This window comes from Doryrhamphus excisus, chromosome 14 (genome assembly GCF_030265055.1).
Source record: "Doryrhamphus excisus isolate RoL2022-K1 chromosome 14, RoL_Dexc_1.0, whole genome shotgun sequence".
Taxonomy (NCBI): Eukaryota; Metazoa; Chordata; class Actinopteri; order Syngnathiformes; family Syngnathidae; genus Doryrhamphus; species Doryrhamphus excisus.
The window spans coordinates 7,950,611-7,968,719 of NC_080479.1; the positions used below are offsets into that span (position 1 = coordinate 7,950,611).

At 47.9% G+C, this 18,109-nt stretch overlaps 4 protein-coding genes across 4 annotated transcripts; 3 read left to right on the forward strand and 1 right to left on the reverse strand.

Moving 5' to 3' along the window:
- Positions 1-156: 156 nt before the first annotated feature.
- LOC131102174 (zinc finger protein 568-like) lies at positions 157-6,800 on the forward strand. The gene is made up of 5 exons (XM_058047680.1): positions 157-269; positions 592-1,545; positions 3,608-3,843; positions 4,030-4,207; positions 5,327-6,800. Exons 1-5 carry the CDS (start codon positions 215-217, stop codon positions 6,643-6,645), a joined length of 2,742 nt encoding a protein of 913 aa, XP_057903663.1. The 5' UTR covers positions 157-214; the 3' UTR covers positions 6,646-6,800.
- Positions 6,801-7,226: 426 nt separating this feature from the next.
- Positions 7,227-9,663, forward strand: LOC131101894 (gastrula zinc finger protein XlCGF17.1-like). The gene is made up of 2 exons (XM_058047295.1): positions 7,227-7,414; positions 8,370-9,663. The coding sequence occupies exons 1-2, from the start codon at positions 7,354-7,356 to the stop codon at positions 9,317-9,319; spliced, it is 1,011 nt and encodes a 336-aa protein (XP_057903278.1). The 5' UTR covers positions 7,227-7,353; the 3' UTR covers positions 9,320-9,663.
- Positions 9,664-10,966: 1,303 nt separating this feature from the next.
- Positions 10,967-12,911, forward strand: LOC131101398 (gastrula zinc finger protein XlCGF17.1-like). The gene is made up of 2 exons (XM_058046482.1): positions 10,967-11,068; positions 11,657-12,911. Exons 1-2 carry the CDS (start codon positions 11,014-11,016, stop codon positions 12,547-12,549), a joined length of 948 nt encoding a protein of 315 aa, XP_057902465.1. The 5' UTR covers positions 10,967-11,013; the 3' UTR covers positions 12,550-12,911.
- LOC131101393 (polyhomeotic-like protein 1) lies at positions 11,375-17,934 on the reverse strand. Its single transcript, XM_058046472.1, has 15 exons — positions 17,729-17,934; positions 17,423-17,553; positions 17,234-17,344; positions 17,098-17,169; positions 16,902-17,030; positions 16,677-16,835; positions 16,542-16,608; positions 15,576-16,444; positions 15,381-15,498; positions 15,054-15,211; positions 14,919-14,976; positions 14,752-14,839; positions 14,477-14,654; positions 14,227-14,407; positions 11,375-14,164 (listed from the first exon to the last, which is right to left on the reverse strand). The coding sequence occupies exons 2-15, from the start codon at positions 17,546-17,548 to the stop codon at positions 14,013-14,015; spliced, it is 2,466 nt and encodes an 821-aa protein (XP_057902455.1). The 5' UTR covers positions 17,549-17,553; positions 17,729-17,934; the 3' UTR covers positions 11,375-14,012.
- Positions 17,935-18,109: the final 175 nt, after the last annotated feature.

Below are 18,109 nucleotides of genomic sequence, written 5' to 3' on the forward strand. Positions count from 1 at the left end.
GATACTTCTACGTTTTACAACAAATATTCATTAAAATAAACATTCTGACTCTATTGGCGTAATTGTATTTATTTCCCTAAAATAACTCTACTGGTTTGCCGCTTGGCTATTATTTTGAAAAGTAGGCGGGCCATGAATATGCACTTCCTGGTGGAGGTCGAGGAGTGACTTCACCGACACCGCGAAAGAATCGCTCCTAATAAACTCAGAAGAAATGGACAGACGAGCGCAATTGCGTTCACCTTGTCAACCTAACTCGAAAGTGGAAGGTTTGTTCCCTAGAGTCGTGTTTTACCCACGAAGTGGAGACTCGTTGCTAAGCTAAAACTAGCTAAATGGCTACTATTAGCAGTAGCTAGCTCATGCTACAGTGCAGTGCGATGTAAACGCTTTAAATGTATATAAATATACAAATAGTGGTTTGTAATGTATCCACAGACTACATTCACAGGTCTTCCGGCTCACGTTCATACATTTCTGACTTTTAGCGTGGAGTAAAACCACGCATTAACCAAGTTAATCTACAACATGAAATAGTTACGTTATGGTGGCCATGTTTGTCAGGACGTCAACGTTTCATTCACATTTCAGGTTTACCGTCCGACGTGTTCAAAGTGATCGTTGGCGAAGCCCAGCAGCAGGAGTGGAGCTCCAGGGTGGCGCAGGAGGAGCCACAGCCACCCCGCATTAAAGAGGAAGAGGAGGAGCCCGGCTTCTCCAAGCTCCGTGTGAAGAATGAAGATGATGAGGAGCAAGCTCAGTCGTCTCACCACCACGGGGGAGCGAAACCGGACGTCCACCTGGGCCCACTCTCAGAGTCCGATGACGTTGACACCGACACGGACGACTCCAAAGCGGACAGGAAGCAGTTCCACTGCTCTGAATGCGACAAAACGTTTGACAACAAGTACCAGCTGGTGTACCACACGAGGATCCACACCGGAGAAAAGATCATCTGCTGCGTGTGCGGCAAGGACTTCTCCAGCAAGAGCAATCTGAGGACGCACATGAGGACGCACTCTGAGGAGAAACCTTTCATTTGCTCCGTTTGTGGTAAAGGATTTTCAGTCAAGCGCTATTTAATGTCCCATATGAGGACACACACGGGAGAGAAACCTTATTCCTGCTCGGTGTGCAGCGCAGATTTCAGCTACCGCATGTCGTTGGTGCTGCACATGAGAACGCACACCGGAGAGAAACCTTTCTCTTGCTCGGTTTGCGGTAAGAGTTTCTGCCAGAAGGGACAGCTGAGGGCGCACATGAGGACGCACACGGGGGAAAAACCCTTTTCCTGCACGTTCTGCGGGAAGACTTTCTCCGAACGGGGACACATGATCTCGCATATGAGGATGCACACCGGAGAAAAACCCTTTTCCTGCTCGCTGTGCGGGAAGATGTTTGCCACAAAGAGGAACATGATGATACACACAAGGACGCACACCGGAGAGACACCGTTCAGCTGCACTGTGTGCCACAAAAGATTCCCTCACAAGTACCAGATCACTAGACACAAGTGCGTGCGTGACGACAGCAGCAGCGGCCAGTGAAAGGTCGGCGACCGTCTTTATTACCAGCGAGCAAAGTGATGGTATCAAACACTCGTTTAGAGTGTTTGTTATCATTAATAACCCGCCGGAAGCGATTGCACTACCGTCATTTTGTGGCTCGACTATGTGGAATCGTACCGGAACCTAGACAACCTCCTGCTTCTAAACATGCTAAAGGAGGTGAAATCAGCTAAACGTGTCGGACTTACGCCCTAAAGTTGTCCTGTCATGTGATGTCAATGTTTGATATTGTATTCACAATCTGACTCAGTAAGTGATATAATAATAAAATTAATCAATAAAATCAATGCCAGCGTCCAGGAGGCGAGTGGGGATGTTGCTCCAAGATGGATTCTGACCATCTGAAACTGATGTCCGTTGTTGTGAACTTTCATTCATTCATTTTCTACTGCTTATCCTCACGAGGGTCGCGGAACCAGCTGTCTTCGGGCGGGGTACACCCTGGACTGGTGGCCAGCCAATCACAGGGCACATATAGACAAACAACCATTCACACTCACATTCATACCTATGGACAATTTGGAGTGGCCAATTAACCTAGCATGTTTTTGGAATGTGGGAGGAAACCGGAGTACCCGGAGAAAACCCACACATGCACTCTTGCAAACTCCAAGGGTGGCATTGAACTCGGGTCTCCTAGTTGTGAGGTCTGCACACTAACCACTCGACCGCCGTGCAGCCCTGTTGTGAACTTCCATCCCCAAATGTTCTCCATTGGATTTGGATGAGGGATCATGCAGGATGGTCCAAAAGAGGGAGCTTATTCCTCTCTGTCAAGTGCAGCCTTGTCCTGTTGAAGACATCACCACACAGACAAGGGCCTTTTTCCGTCATGAGGGATGCTCCCCGCAACATCTTCACTTAGCCAGCTGTCGTTTGACACCCCTGCACAACCTGAAGCTTCATTGTTCCGATGAAGGGCAGATGTGACGCAGAGGACGGCAAATTCCTGCAAAAAAGTGATATTTTATTGTATATTTGCCGTTTGTTGACTACTTTTGGGGCTGCACGGCGGTCGAGTGGTTAGCGCGCAGACCTTAGAGCTAGGAGACCCGGATTCAATTCCACCCTCGGCCATCTCTGTGTGGAGTTTGCATGTTCTCCCCGTGCATGCGTGGGTTTTCTCCGGGTACTCCGGTTTCCTCCCACATTCCAAAAACATGCTAGGTTAATTGGCCACTCCAAATTGTCCATAGGTATGAATGTGAGTGTGAATGGTTGTTTGTCTATATGTGCCCTGTGATTGGCTGGCCTCTTGCCCGAAGATACCTGGGATAGGCTCCAGCACCCCGCGCGACCCTCGTGAGGATAAGCGGTAGAAAATGAATGAATGACTACTTTAGTGTGAAGTATCCGTTTGGACTTGGACATACTCTTGGTAGGCAACGTTTTAGCATTCCCAAATCCTTTATTTATGTACATTCCGAGTCTCTTATTCAGTAAAAACTTGATTTTGTTTTAGAGTTGGCCCGTCATTAACACAACTACAAGACTTTTAAGCATGCAGTAATGCAAAACAAGCCCTGTGATTTTCAGTGCTCCTGAATGCAGCCTTTCGCATGGCTCTTTAACACCTAAAATAGGAAGCATTTCAACAGAGAGGTGCAAAGACCGCAGAGGAAACAAGTCAGGCCGGTCCGAACGCTCACAGCTTCCCGGCCGTGTGGAGTCTCATGTGGCGACTGACGTGTCCGCTGTATCGGAAGCACTTGTGACAAACCGCGCAACGGAAAGGTTTCTCTCCAGTGTGGACCCGGAAGTGTGAGACCAGTTCTCTGTGCTCCTTGAACCTTTTGGAGCACAGCGAGCAAGGGAACAGTTTCTCCCCGCTGTGAACTTTGAGGTGCTTCCTCAGGTACGACTTGCGGCTGAAGGTTTTGCCGCAAAGTGAGCATGTGAAAGGTTTGACGTGAGAGTGCGCATCGCTCGAAACTCGACCCGACCTACTGGACCAGTCCCCTTCAGCCCGGGCCAGTGGACCCATGATGTAGTCTCCTTCGTGATGACTCGGCTCCTCTTCTCTGTTCTCCTCACTGCAGTCGTGATGAGGCTGGAACCAGTCAACTCGCTCTCCGTCATCTTCTTCGCTCTTCACGTGAAACTTGCTGATGTCAGCCTCCTCCTCTTCCATTTTCACGTGGGGGGGCTCCCGCTCTTTCATGTGAGAGAGCTGCTGCTCCTGCTGCTCCACCCTGAAGGAGGAGGTGGGTTCTTCAGTTCTCAGCGGCAACTGCTGGACATCTGCCAGACACCAGAACATAAACCCTTGATAATTGTACGGATTGAAACAATCGTTTTAACAACTGGCCCAATGGTATACGTCATCAATGTGCGTCTTCGCTAAGCTAAAGTAGCTAACAAGCGTTAGCGTTTACATTTTCAGTTTAGACGACCTGCATTTTAGCATGAGTTTAGCCTTGCGTTAGCGTGGCATGGCTAGCAATAGCAACGACACGTTTAGAGGAGACAAACCTTCGTGCGGCGGCTCCATTTCAGCTCTTCCACGAACACCCAGCAGCTTCCGATGGCGACTCTCCACCTCCTCTTCGTACTCAATGATTGTTCTTTCCAAGTGTTCGAATATCTCCTCGACGGCCGCCGTCAGACGCTGGCTGACGAAGAGCTTCAAAGTTTCAAAGGTGGACATTTTTTTCTACACAGTCAAAAGACGGAACTCAACCTTACCAGTATTGCTATAGCCCCGAACCATAACAACCTAGAGAGGATATTCGACAAAGATTTCAAAATAATGTCTTCCTTCCCCGCGCTTCAGACTTGTTTCCGCTCTATTCCACTGCAGTTCGCTGCTCGGTGTTTTATTTTGAAAATCTCTCACGGATGTTAAGAAAACGAACACTACGAAGCCCAACAGCAGAAAACGGGAGCATCTGGTTTAAAAAAAGAGATGGACAAACATCTAAAGTCAGTTCCAAATCCCGAACCGAAGGCGAAACGTGAAGGTTCGTCATATTTTAACATTTAGACATGTTTTACGAACACAGCTCAGACGCTGCTAAGCTAAGGAAGCTAAAGCTAGCTCAACAGCCGCGGCTAGCTCCTGCTACATTACGAGGTGTCTTCAATGTCACACATATTGTGACACTATCGTCTACCTCGTTGTTGTGTACATGAAATAAACATTTCCTACTTCTGCTGTATGCCCGGTGTGGGGCCACGGTGCTTCCCCCAACACCCAGTGCCGAAAAACGGCCGTAGGAACAACAGCGTTGCCAGATGGGAAATTAGAAATGATTGTACCAGATGCTTGGTATTACCGTATTTTCAGGAACATTACCGTAAATGCCAGATTTGGGATCAACTCCTATTGCGGAAAATCATTTAAAAATAATAACTAAAATCTCAGTTGGAGAAAAGCTTCCACTGGGAAAACAGCGCCCCCGCGTGGCCATAAAGAGGCAGGTGCACCATATGAGGCGCAGTGCAGGATGTATCCCGTTTGTGTTTGCAATGCTTAAAACATTTTTGGATTCATATGTTGTGCACCGTACACATAATTAATCTTTTTTAACTTCCAAAACACGCACACACACACAGGTTTATTAGACAGGATGTAATAAATTCATCTATACAAGCAAGTATGATAACTTGTGTAGTGTTAATAGTTTGTGATGTCTTACATTTGCTGACAATGTTCAAGCACGACATGCGACATGAAAACAATCTGCCTTTTCCTAATGATCATTTTACATTTTGTTTATTTCATTGTCTTCCGACATGAATTGATGTGTTTGTTTCAGTGTTGCCATCAGACGTCCTCAAAGTGGTGGTCGTGAAAGAAGAGCAGCAGGAGGAGCCAGAGCCCCCCCACATGAAAGAGGAAGTAGAGGAGGCCGACATCGGCAAGTTCCGTGTGAAGAATGAAGACGATGATGCCGAGGAAGCCGAGTGGCCGCTGCTTGGTCGCAGTGAAGAGAAGACCGCTCGTCAAGAGGACGACGACGGCTTCGGTCCGCTGTCAGACTGCGAGGACACAACATCACAATCCAATGACGCCGATGACAGCGACCGCACTGACGAACAGCTGAAGACGAAGAAACGCTCGAAAGGCCACTTGAAATGTTCCCAGTGCGACAAAAGGTTTGTCCATGAGAAAAACCTGACGAGACACATGAAGATCCACGCAGTGCACCCAAACCTGACGTGCTCGTTCTGCAGCAGGACATTCAAGCAGCGCTCCGATTTAATCGTTCATTGTCGTATTCACACCGGAGAGAAACCTTTCTCTTGCTCAGTTTGTGGCGGTAGTTTCTCCCAAAAGGGCAGTTTGGTGAGACACACCAGGAGTCACACGGGAGAGAAACCCTTTTCCTGCTCACAGTGTGACGCCAGCTTCCGTCGGCGGTCAGCTTTGGTCAAACACGTGAGAACCCACACCGGAGAGAAACCTTACCCCTGCTCGGTGTGCGCAAAGAGGTTCTCCGATAAGAAAAATATGACGATACACATGAGAACGCACACCGGCGAGAAACCGTTTTGCTGCTCGATTTGCGGAGAAAGATTCTCCGATAAGAAAAATATGATGATACACATGAGAACCCACAGCGGCGAGAAACCTTTCTGCTGCACGATTTGCGGCGAGCGGTTCTCTCAGAGGTGCAGTCTGATGAGACACACGAGGACTCACACGGGAGAGAAACCCTTCACCTGCTCAGTTTGCGCTAAAAGCTTCTCTGTGAAGAAAAACATGATGACACACATGAGGACACACTCTGGAGAAAAACCCTATCCGTGTCCAATTTGCGGCAAAAGTTTCTCCATTAAGAAAAACATGATGACGCACATGAGAACGCACACTGGGGAGAAACCCTTCTCATGCATGGTGTGTGCAAAAAGATTCTCAGACAAGAAGAACATGATGATACACATGAGAACACACACGGGAGAGAAACCTTTCCCTTGTCCGGTGTGCGCTAAAAGCTTCTCGGTGAAGAAGAACATGATGAGACACATGAGAACGCACACCGGTGAGAAACCCTTCTCTTGCTCAGTGTGCAATGAGCACTTCTCTCAAAAGGGGAGCATGATTAGACACACAAGGACACATTTTCCTCATTGACGTGTGGGATGAGTGAGGTCCACGTGGACATGATGCTGATGAATGTGATGGACATGAGACATACTCTGGTTTTCACATTTGCGTTTACTGACATGTTTGGTGTATCTTGTTACATCGATAAAATAAATAAATAATAAATAATCATCTTTACTGGAGGAATGCATAAACAAAGACTACAGTCGTCTCTAATTACTACCCCACTGTAATAACTCTAATAATGTTAAAAAATCATTCACTATAATTCGTCTATCACCAAACAACCACGAAAAAGGAGGCATTACTGTACAGGTGTTGCTAGGACAACGCTAAACCACGCCCCCCGATTGTCGCTAATTAACCCTGTTATATTATACATAGTTTTTTTTTATAAATCGTTATTGAAAATATAAACGGTCAAAGTGTGGAAATTTTGCACCAATCAGACGAAAACCGAGCAATGTCTTCATGTGTAAAGTTCAATTATTCTTCCAAGACCGGTCATAACAACCGAAGAAGGATGTCCGGGTTGGCTTCCACAATAAACTACGACGACCCGCCTAAATGACGTTTTTGAGCTGTGTTGACATCACTTGGTCGCGGCAAGGAATTTTATTTTGAAGGTTTTTTCCCAGATGTAGAGAAAAGCACACGACGCCGCGGAGAAAATGGTAGCGTGAAAACAACAACAACAAAAAAACACAACAAAAACGTAAACATTTGGTTGTAAAAATGGAGATGGAGCAACATCTGTCACGGCGTTTGCACCCCGAAACGCAGTTAAAATGTGAAGGTTTGTGATATTTCTACTCTACTTGTTTTACGACCACAGCAGCTACATTGCTAAGCTAATGCTAGCTCAGCACCGACTATTCGCCGGTGCTCCAGCGCTCATTTGCTGACACAAGGAGCATTTTATACACGCTTATTGGGCCTTGAATGTGCTTTTCATGTAATTATTAAATTGTTTAACTCCTATTCAATAATAAATTGACTCACGTGAATGTTCAGCGTAAATAACAGAAGCAAGATGGTGGTTGGAAACATTACATTACATTTTAGATTACTAGACCCAAGTGTCAAGTGCACTACATGCACTTAGACCTTTAATGACGTCATGCGCTAAATCCTTAATTTCCAGTTAGGACTACTTGTTACCATAAAGACAGAAAGAAAGGACTACAGAGAAATGAATTTAACGTCACATCGGGGTCAAAGTTGAATTCATGGATAACGTCGGCCATAGTTTCTGTGCAGATGAGCCAAACAGTTTTGTGTGTTCATTACGTGCGGAGGTGAAGCTGGTTGTTTTGTTTTTGTGGATTTCAAAATTGAAAAAAGAGCTCCTCAGAAATGTACAAAATAGCACTGAAGATGCAGGACACAAAAAGTGGGCAAAAACCACAAAAAGCAAAACAAATATGTTTAGAAATACGAGTGAATGTTCTTTTTTTTCATGCCACAAGCAATGCGGAGCCCCCGGTGAGTTGTTTTGCTTGTTGAGAAGTCTCTGTTTTGAAAAAGACAACCTCGAGGGGTCTGAATAGATGCTAAATATAGCGACAATGTCACTAAGTTGGCAACACTGATCCCTCTTGCTACATCTTCTTATGCCCCGACCAGACCAGGTGCGTATACGGTGTGCTAAGATGCAGAGATATGACACGCTGCATTCACAGACAGTCCCATGATGTGTTTATGGGTGAGGAGTCAGTCTTCCCTGGTGTTAATACGCGTGTTTGTTTCAGTGTTGCCATCAGACGTCCTCAAAGTGGTGGTTGTGAAAGAGGAGCAGCAGGAGGAGCCAGACACCCCACACATGAAAGAGGAAGAGGAGGAGGCTGACATCTGCAAGTTCCTTGTGAAGAGTGAAGAAGAAGAAGAAGCTGAGTGGTCACGGCTTCATCGCAGTCCCAGCGAGCAGGCAACGTGCGGTCAAGAAGCAGAGAACGTGTTAGGTCCGCGTGTTCAGGTTGACATGAGGTCGGACTCCGGCGACACGGACATCAGTGAGGATGACTGGATCAGCAACACCGCGTCCGCCTTCAGGCCCATGGACCGCAGGGCGGTGGGCGCGAGCGAGAGGTTGGAGCCTCGCGAAGAGTCGCTGTCGTGCTCGCAATGCGGGAAGACGTTTCCGTCCAAGTTGAGCCTGAAGTGGCACAAGAAGGTTCACGCGGAGAAACTCTTCAGTTGCATCGTTTGCAGCAAAAGATTCAGGAAGCGCTCGGACTTGGTGGTTCACTTTCGCATCCATTCTGGGGAGAAACCTTACTCATGCTCGGTGTGCAACGGCAGCTTCGCTAAGAGCAACGCCTTGGTTCAGCACATGCGAACGCACACCGGCGCCAAACCGTTCAGCTGCTCCGTGTGCGCCAAGAGCTTCTCTCAGAAGGGTCACATGACCACGCACATGCGCACGCACACCGGCGCCAAACCCTTCTCTTGCTCGCTCTGCGGGCGGATGTTTTCCGAGAAGGGTCACTTGACTAGGCACGTGGCGGCGCACTCTGGGGAGAAACCGTTCACCTGCTCGGTGTGCGGCAAAAGGTTCTCTCAAAAGGGTCACATGACAACACACATGGTGGCCCACACCGGGGAGAAACCATTCAGCTGCGACGTTTGCGAGCAACGCTTCACGTGGCATTCACAGTTTAAAAGACACAAGTGTGCTGGGGGGAAGAGCGCCACCTTGTGATGCCGCCTCCCTTCTCCTGGTGATGCGTGGGACATCTTTCGCATCAACTGTTGTCTTCTTGTTCCATCACTGTTGTGGAGTGCGGATAGAAGTACTTTTTACTCATTAAAGGACAAAAATTGTGCATGTCCACTCTGTTTTTGCATCCATGCACGTCAGCCGTTGTCCTTTTACAGACTGGGACATGAATTGGCCTCTTGGAGTCACCTCCATCCTTCCTGCTGGGCTGTGGATGTTGCCATGGTAGCGCTGCATCCAGCATTTACTAAGTACATACATTTATTTAAGCCCATATGCCTTGGAAGCAAACAATGGTGCATCATTATGAAAATGAAAATTGTAAACATAATTCCCAGGTGAGCTTCAATTACAATATTATATTAGTTAAATCCAATTATTTTATGAGTTTTAACTCTTGGGCGAATGCATCCTCCATGGGATGATTATCCAACGCCTACAAGCAGAAGGATGCTGATGAACGCAGCGCCAAGGACGTGTGGCGTTTTTAACTGTCCCACAATGCCGTGATGTCTGTTTCAGTTTTACCTCCAGGTGTCAGAAAGGTGACACTGATGGCAGTGTCCACGCTGAAGAACATCTGAAATGTTCTCAACGTGACAAATGTTTAAATAACAAGAAGATGCTAACGAGACACACGAGGAGCCACAAAAGAGTCCAAACTCTGACTCGCCTGTTTTGCAGCAGGACATTCAAGAATCGCTCAGATTTAAAGGTCACTCTCACAGTCACACCGTAGAGAAACCCATCACTTGCTCACTTTGTGCCAGAGGGTTCTCCCAAAAGGGCAGTTTGACTAGACACACAAGGAGTCCAACAGGAGAGAAACCTTGTTCCTGCTCACTGTGCGACACTGACAGCTACTGTCAGCGGTCAGCTTTAGTCAAACACACAAGAACCCACACAGGAGAGAAACCTTTCCCCTGCTTGTTGTGCGCCAAAATGTTGTTGGACAAGAAGACCATGTTGACACACATTGGAGAGACACCTTTTGGTTGCAGCGTGTGTGCTAAAAGATTCAGACATCACTATCAGATTCACAGGCACACGTGCTGCTAGCAGCAGCCAATGAATGTCTTTCCTGTTTTTAGGTTTAACATGTATGTTTTACTCCAACTCATCAATCATATTTACACAAAATACGTCTTACATCCACTCACTCCTACAATGTATATATTACACATTTTGTATTATAAAATATTCATAATAATATAATAAAATACATGTAATTAATACTATTTTTAATCTTTTTCTACTTTTATTGCTGCTACCGTGCTTCCTGCCAATGTGAGCAAACTAGCAATCCGATACCATAATAATAAAAATCCATTTAGCTACTAATATGTGACATTATCACAATTATATATATAATATACAACTGTATAATATATTTATAATTTAATATTATACATAATATTTCCATTCATAAACGACATATGGATTATCAACAAACCATTAGTTGTTTAACATGTTACTTTTTCAGTTTTAAAGGGCCACAGTGAAAATTACAAGCGCTATGTCTCATCCGGGTTGAATTTCAAAATACGACTCGGGGACGACTTGGCGCTTGCATTTCACGTGCGAGGCCACGGTAAAACATTTTATTGTGAAGTACGTTTCCAGATGTTAAAATAACGAAAGCACGTAAACTACCAACCCTTATCCGGGACAGCTAGATGGACGAACGCCCGCAAATAGGTTTACCTCCTGAAACGAAGCCGAAATGTGAAGGTTTGTGATATTCTACACGACAAACGAAGACAACATTGCTAATGACGAACATAGCGGCTACATGGCAAGGCTAAACTAGCTAAACCTCCACAAAGTTAGCCGCAGCTAGCTCAATGCTACAATGTTCTCTTTTCTACACATTGTTTGACGTAGCGTTTGCAATGCCGACCTTATACACGTTTCACTGTTTTTTATTTCCGACTGTAAAATTGTGTTTGTTAAAGTTTGAGGTTGTAGCAAGTCGTTGAGCGTAAATAAGTTGTGTGGGGAAAATAATCGCTGTGATAATTCAATATGGTTGTAATAACACGGATGTAGTCAATTGAATTCCCTTCCAAACGAAAAAGGAGGGTTGTTAAAAATGTATTTGAACCTAAATGAAAGAAAATGTTATTTGGTACCACACATTTTTAGGAGTCAAAATAGATGACAGAGCCAGCTTATGTTAAAGAAATATTAAACATATACGTCACAAAGTGGCGTGGTCTGGGCCAAATTAGCTCCATGCTCTTTACTGTTGTTAGCCACACCTGATATTTACTCTCTATTTGTCATAGGTTTACGTAAAACTGTTGATCTGCGTTTCAGTCTTGCCATCAGACGTGCTGAAAGTGGTCGTTGGTGAAGAGGAGCAGCAGCAGCGGAGCTTCAAGGTGAAGGAAGAGGAGCCAGAGACCCCCCACATTAAAGAGGAAGAGGATGAGCACAGCATCAGTCAGGAGGAAGAGGAGCGTGAGTGGCTGGAGGAGGCTGACATCAGCAAGGTACACGTGAAGAGTGAAGGTGATGATGAGGAGCAAGGCGAGTGGTCACAGTGTCATCAGAGAAAGGAGCAGGCGAGCCGTCAAGAGGCCGACCTGGTCTTAGGTGCACTGTCAGACTGTGAAGACACAGCATCGCCAGCATCTACGGACACTGGTGACAGCGACCACACTGAAGAACCCCTGAAGGGGGACCGCATGAAACACTTTCAGTGTTCTCAATGTGACAAACGTTTTGGAAAAAGGAAAAACCTGACAACCCACATGTCCCTTCACACGCTAGAAACTCCTTTCAGTTGCTCGTTTTGCAGCAAAACCTTTAAGAAGCGCTCCAATTTAATTGCCCACTGTCGCATTCACACCGGAGAGAAACCTTTCTCCTGCTCACTTTGTGGTCTCAGGTTCTCTCAGAAAGGCAGCTTAGTGAGACACACCACGACTCACACGGGAGAGAAGACCTTCACCTGCTCCATCTGCAACATAAGTTTGTGCCAGCGCTCCGACTTAATCGTTCACTCTCGCATTCACACTGGAGAGAAACCTTTCACTTGCTCACTCTGCGGTGTCAAATTCTCCCAGAAAGGCAGTTTGGCCAGACACGAGAGAAGTCACACCGGAGAGAAACCTTTCTCTTGCTCAATCTGCAACAGCAGCTACAGTCGGCGGTCAGCTTTGGTCCATCACATGAGGACACACACGGGGGAGGAGCCAACGAGTTGACTATGTGATGAAAACCTGGAACTTTGACTGGTAAAACATGTTATAAATTAGTGTTATTATATATTTTATAGCATTCATTCTCATGATCAACATCCAATATGCTAATCAAATCAAACCTCCCTTGCCTTAAAGCAGGGGTGTCCCAAATGCAGCACTGGGCTTGCTTTTATTAGCAAAAAACAACAAAGATCAGCAAAAATGAGAAAAATAGAGCACACATGCACAATGCGAATAGGAAAAAAGGTGGAATGTTGATGCTAACTCGCAAGATAAGATTATCCATGAGATTGGGTCAGCGGACACTTTGCTTTTGTTGCTGATGGCTTGTATTTAATGACTGAATAAATGGATGATGCAAGAAAGACTTATATGTGCACCCTTAACCTAAAAACATTTAACTTTATGCTACTGAAATGAAGTTATTTTTCCTCATGTTATTCTTGTAAAATACATTTTCTTAGATTGGAACCTTTTTCTCTGAATATTTTGGCTTTATTCTTGTAAAATTCTAACTTTTTTGGTTTTCTAATTAAATTATATTTTTACAATGTGCCACAAATGGACCACAAATGGCCCCCAGACGCTCAAAGAGGACCTTCTTCACCTTCTTTGTAAACTGAAGTATGTCACTGATTATATCTGGTCTTCTGTTTCCATCCTTATTCCGCCACATGAAGGCAGGGGGCGCTGTTTCAAGTATAGCGGCACAAACAATGGTCTCTGCTCTCTGCAAAAAAAAAAAGCCTGCATCCCAGCATTTGGAAGAAAAGCCTTGTATCCATGGCAATGGCACAGACGACTATAAAAAGCAGCACTCTGCTTCATTTCAACCAAATCCTTCATGTTTTATTCGCTAAGATTCTGAACACGTTGAGTTTCGTAGCAGGCTTGCCCTGTTCACACTTTTTTGTTTCTTACACGGTTAAGTGCTTTGGAAGGAATAAATAGAGGTCGGACATCTGATGATGACCCCAGAACCTTCTAGAAGTCACTGATGATGTCAATCTCTACCTAGCAAGCTATAAAATGTTGCTACAGGATAACGTCCTTGACCAAGGTCACGCTGGATTGAAAGATCCATAAAGTTGTCAAGGTCCAAACAGAACACACTCTAGTTAAATACAAACACACACACATAACACAGAACGTTAGGGTGGACCTATGCACCCACTCATGTCCAAGTGCTTGTTTAGTCCGACATGATCAAGTCCAAGTCCGGATCAGGTCGGACTGATCGTAAAAAATATGGTTTGGACAATCAGGAGTCCAAAACCGACTCCTGGGATGTCCTTTTCAGGTTTTGTCTAATGAGACTAACGTCAACACTGAGGACGTGGTCCCAAATGGACTCAAAGACAAAACCACTAATGAACGAATCATAAAACTGCATGACTTCCTTTCTTCTGTCCAACGTTTGGTCACAGAAAATAGGACAGGTTTGGTACCTCCACTTTGGGCCAGCCTCAGTCCCTCAGGTTGTTGATGTGAGCGCAGATCTTGAGGGCGGGGCCCAACTTGATGTTCATGGTGGAGACGAGGTGCTCCTCCTTCAGCAGCAGCAGGGCCTGTCCGTCAATCTCCTGAGACATGAAGTGTGAGGCCAGCTCCTCGCAGCCTGCAAGGAGGAAGAGATTAGAGGCGGGGCAGACCGTCGATGAGAGACGAAGACGTGCGCACCTTGTAACGAGGAAATAAACTGCGACACTTGGTCAACGCTCCAGTGGGTGGGGCTTGAAGGCGGGCAGCTGAGGGTGGAAGTCTCCTTGGCGTGGCAGGAGGCGGGCGAGAGAGACACGGGGTTGTCCTCGTCCTCCTCGCCGCTGGACTCCGTGTCTGAGCGGCTGGACTCGGAGCGGCGCTGTGGTGCAGTGCCGGTTATACGTCACAACTTGAACATGAAACTATTTTTTTTTTAAACCCATCTCACCGTGACAGGAAGCGGCCTTCCCGCTATCTTGGCGCTCGCTATCTCCGAGCTGGTCCTGCGAGGAACCCTCCTCCTGGCCGCGCCTCCTTCGTCGTCCGAGTGGGACAGGTGACCTTGACGGGGGAGCGGGTTGCAGTCCCGGGCCTGCCGCACACGAAGCCTGAAGCTGACGTTGTACCTGAAAAAGCATGGCAGACACACACACTCTGTTGTGTTAACAGTAATCTGACGACACACACACACACACACACGCTGACTTGTGTTGTTGTTTTCACCTCTTGGCACACAAAATGGAGCAAAACCTTTTACTTCCTCGGAACTGGCTGGCGGGGGCGTACTTCTTACAGTACTCGCACTCCAACACTGTGGGGGAGGGCCGAGATGATGATGTCACCGGTACCGGTCAAACATGTGACGATGACGTGTGAAAGAAGACACTGACCCGTTTCCGTGGTAACAGACTCATCCTCCCCTGCTGAGTCTTTGATTGGTCCACACACCTGTCAGTCGAGCATCAGGGACAAAATACAGGTCAAAAAGTTTCAAGGTTTGACATGAACACATCCCCGGAACTCACAGGGAAAGGCTCCGCCCCTTCCTGGATGACAAAGCCCTCGATGAGGTGCGTGAGGACGTGCGGTTTAACCACGGCTTGAGGGGGAGGAGCCTTCTCTCTTCGACCACAGGCCCCCCGTGACACTGGCAGGGAGGGTGGGGCTGGAGGAGGGGCGGAGACTGTCGGACAAAGAAAGAGAAGTCAATTGTTGTGTACAGTCCAGGCAGACTGGACCATTCTCCTATATCTGGGATGTCCAAAGTGTGAATCGGGGGCCATTTCTGGCCCATAGATTAAAATTAGAAAAATTTAAAAAAATGACAAAAAGAGTGTTAACTGTTGGTTTACCTGTTTCCATGGAAACAGGGGCGCGAGCCGAGACGCCATCTTTAATGGGAAGCAGCTTCGGGGGGGAGGGGGCATCTTCCTCCAACTTGCGTTTGAGTGAGCCGGTCGCGTTTTTTACCTACAAAGAGGTCCAACAACATGTTGCTGTCACTGAAAGAGCTGATATTTGACCTATGACCTCTTCAGACAGCTCACCTGCGCTGTCGGACTGTCCGCTGAGTCGCCATTGGTCGCCAGGGGGGCACGGGGAAGCAAGGAAGCAGGAGAGGAGACCGTAGCAGACTGAGAGGAGGCGGGGCTTACAGTGAGGGGTCCATTCTGACTCTGACTGCCAACTTTAGAGGTCAGGGGGAGTGGGGGGGTCTCTTGGGACAGAGCCTTCACACCCAGCCCTGCACCAATGACCCCGCTCTCTCTAGAGGCAATGGACGCCACCATGGTGAGCAGGCTGGATGAGCTGGCGAGGATGGCGGCCCCTTCCTGTCCGCATCCCCCCCGGGCTAAGGCTAACGCCTGGCCATTTCCCAGCGTGCTCTGCCTGGCGCCCACGATCTGTATGGGGATGTGTGGCGTCTGGACGGTGCTGCTGGCTGGTGGCGGAGCCGGCATGATAGGAGGGGGGTTTCTGGAAGGTAGCTGCAGGGGCAGGCGCAGACCCTGAAGAGTTTTAGGCTGGATGGGAACGGGACCGTTGCCGTGACCCAGTTTGTCCCCGCCCAATGAGCTCTTCTGCAGAGGTTGCACCACTAACGTCTGAGCGCTCACCGCCGGCTTGATGGTCGCCGTGCCGACTGGGTACGCGCGTGCCTGCGACGCCGCGGTGGATGTGAGGACCAGAGCATGTGCTGCAGCGGGGGGCGCAGTCCCTGTGGCGAGGGTCCGGGCCCCGTGAAGCAAAAGTTGTGAGAGAGGGACAGAGGAGGAGGCGGAGCCAGAAGAGGACGAAGGAGGGGGTGCTTTGAGGTTGGTGGGCTGAGGATAGGTAGGGATTTTGATGGGGGGCGGCTGAAGCTGACTGGCTTTGTTGGGAGTCTGGGGGGTGGACTGGACCAGCGAGTAGGCAGCTACACAAAAAAAAGAAAGAGACAAGTGCTTTTATTTTTTAGAATACGTTCACTTCCTGTTGAACAAGCTTCTAGTAGTTTTGGACTTTTGGTTCACCTGCATCGCTCTTCTCAGTCTTGACAACTTTTGCACCGGACACGCCCCGAACAGCCAGGTTCTGGACCTGAAGGAGACACGGTAAGAACGCCTCCGTGTGGTGAGGAAACTACGTTGTCTGCTCGCATCACTAACCTGATCGCCATCAGTTTGACAGCTGGAGGAGGATGTGGCCACTACTTCCTGTTTCCGAGGCTGAGGCAGCTGAGGGACGGTCGCCACAGCAGCGGTCGCCGTGTTCCCGGGCATGAAAATGAGCTGCGAGGAGATGGGCGCTCTCAGAGAGCGGTTGACCTGCGGGGTGGAGGGGATCGGATGACAACAAAACCTTGAGAACGTGACGAGTAAAAACATACGCACCCTCAGATACATTTGTCCCCGTCCCCCAGGCCCCCCACTCAGCAGAACCGACTGGCTGATGGTGGTCGTTGCTGAGACGCCGACGGGGCGGCTGCTGGCTGGGGAGGTGGAACCAGACGTCACGCTGGCCTGAAACAACAACAAGATGTCACCTGTTGCAATTTATGTCTTTGAATTTTACTGTCATGGTGCCTACTGCTGAGGAGCTAGCGGTCTGAGCGGAGCCACCGCTGGATGGGCCGGGCGGACGACCCGCAGCCAGACTCGCCTGGAAGAAAGACAAATTTAACTAGCATACTATTAGCATTTTGATGAGACGGACACACTTTTACCTGCTGCACGGCTGCCAGGTTCTGCAGCTGCGCCTTGTTGATGTGCTGCTGCAGCATCAGCTGCTGGAAGTACTGAGCGGCGTGCGGTTGCCTCTGGAGCGCCTGCAGGGCCTTCATGGTGGCGAGAGACCACCAAGATGATGATGATGATGGTTAAAAGACAAACACACACACACACACATTAATTACCTGCACAGCCTGTCTTTCATACAGAGACATGGAGTTCATGGCAGAGGGGCGGGCACTCGTTCCAGACGCATTGCTCTCATTGGCCGACGGCTCCTGCTGCTGCTTCTTTTCTCCTTCCGTCTCCATGGTGACTGAGAACACACAGAAGATGTCAATGAATGATGGAACAATGACAGATAGCCAGTCAGCAGAATCAGAACCATGACCATGGCCATGACCATTCAACTGGGAAATAAAGCAAAACTATGGGGGAGGAGCTCAGTGAGATTGGCAGAATGTGATAAAACAAAGCATCGAACACCTAACCTTAGCAAGCTAGCTAGCTAGCAACCCCTTCAAGCTTCCTCTCGACACCGGCCCTCTTCTTCTTCTGCCACGCCCTGTCGCCGAGCAGTCGGAGCGACTCGGTTGGTTCTGGGACGTCTCTGTGGGGTTCCGGTGGGGTGGTTCCGCTGGACGGAACCGCAGACGCAGCGACACATCTGCAGCTGATGTTAGCCGGACCACGCCCACTTTTCTTCCGCCGCGCGACGTTTTTCGGCGCGCAGAGATGACGTCAGCGGACCTCATGAATAATGATCCAACAGGCTGTTGACAAGAAAGCACTCTGCATCTCAGCAGAAAACCAGACAATTTTACGGTGGAATTCCAACCACATTACTTAAGAGATTAATTTATTGATTTATT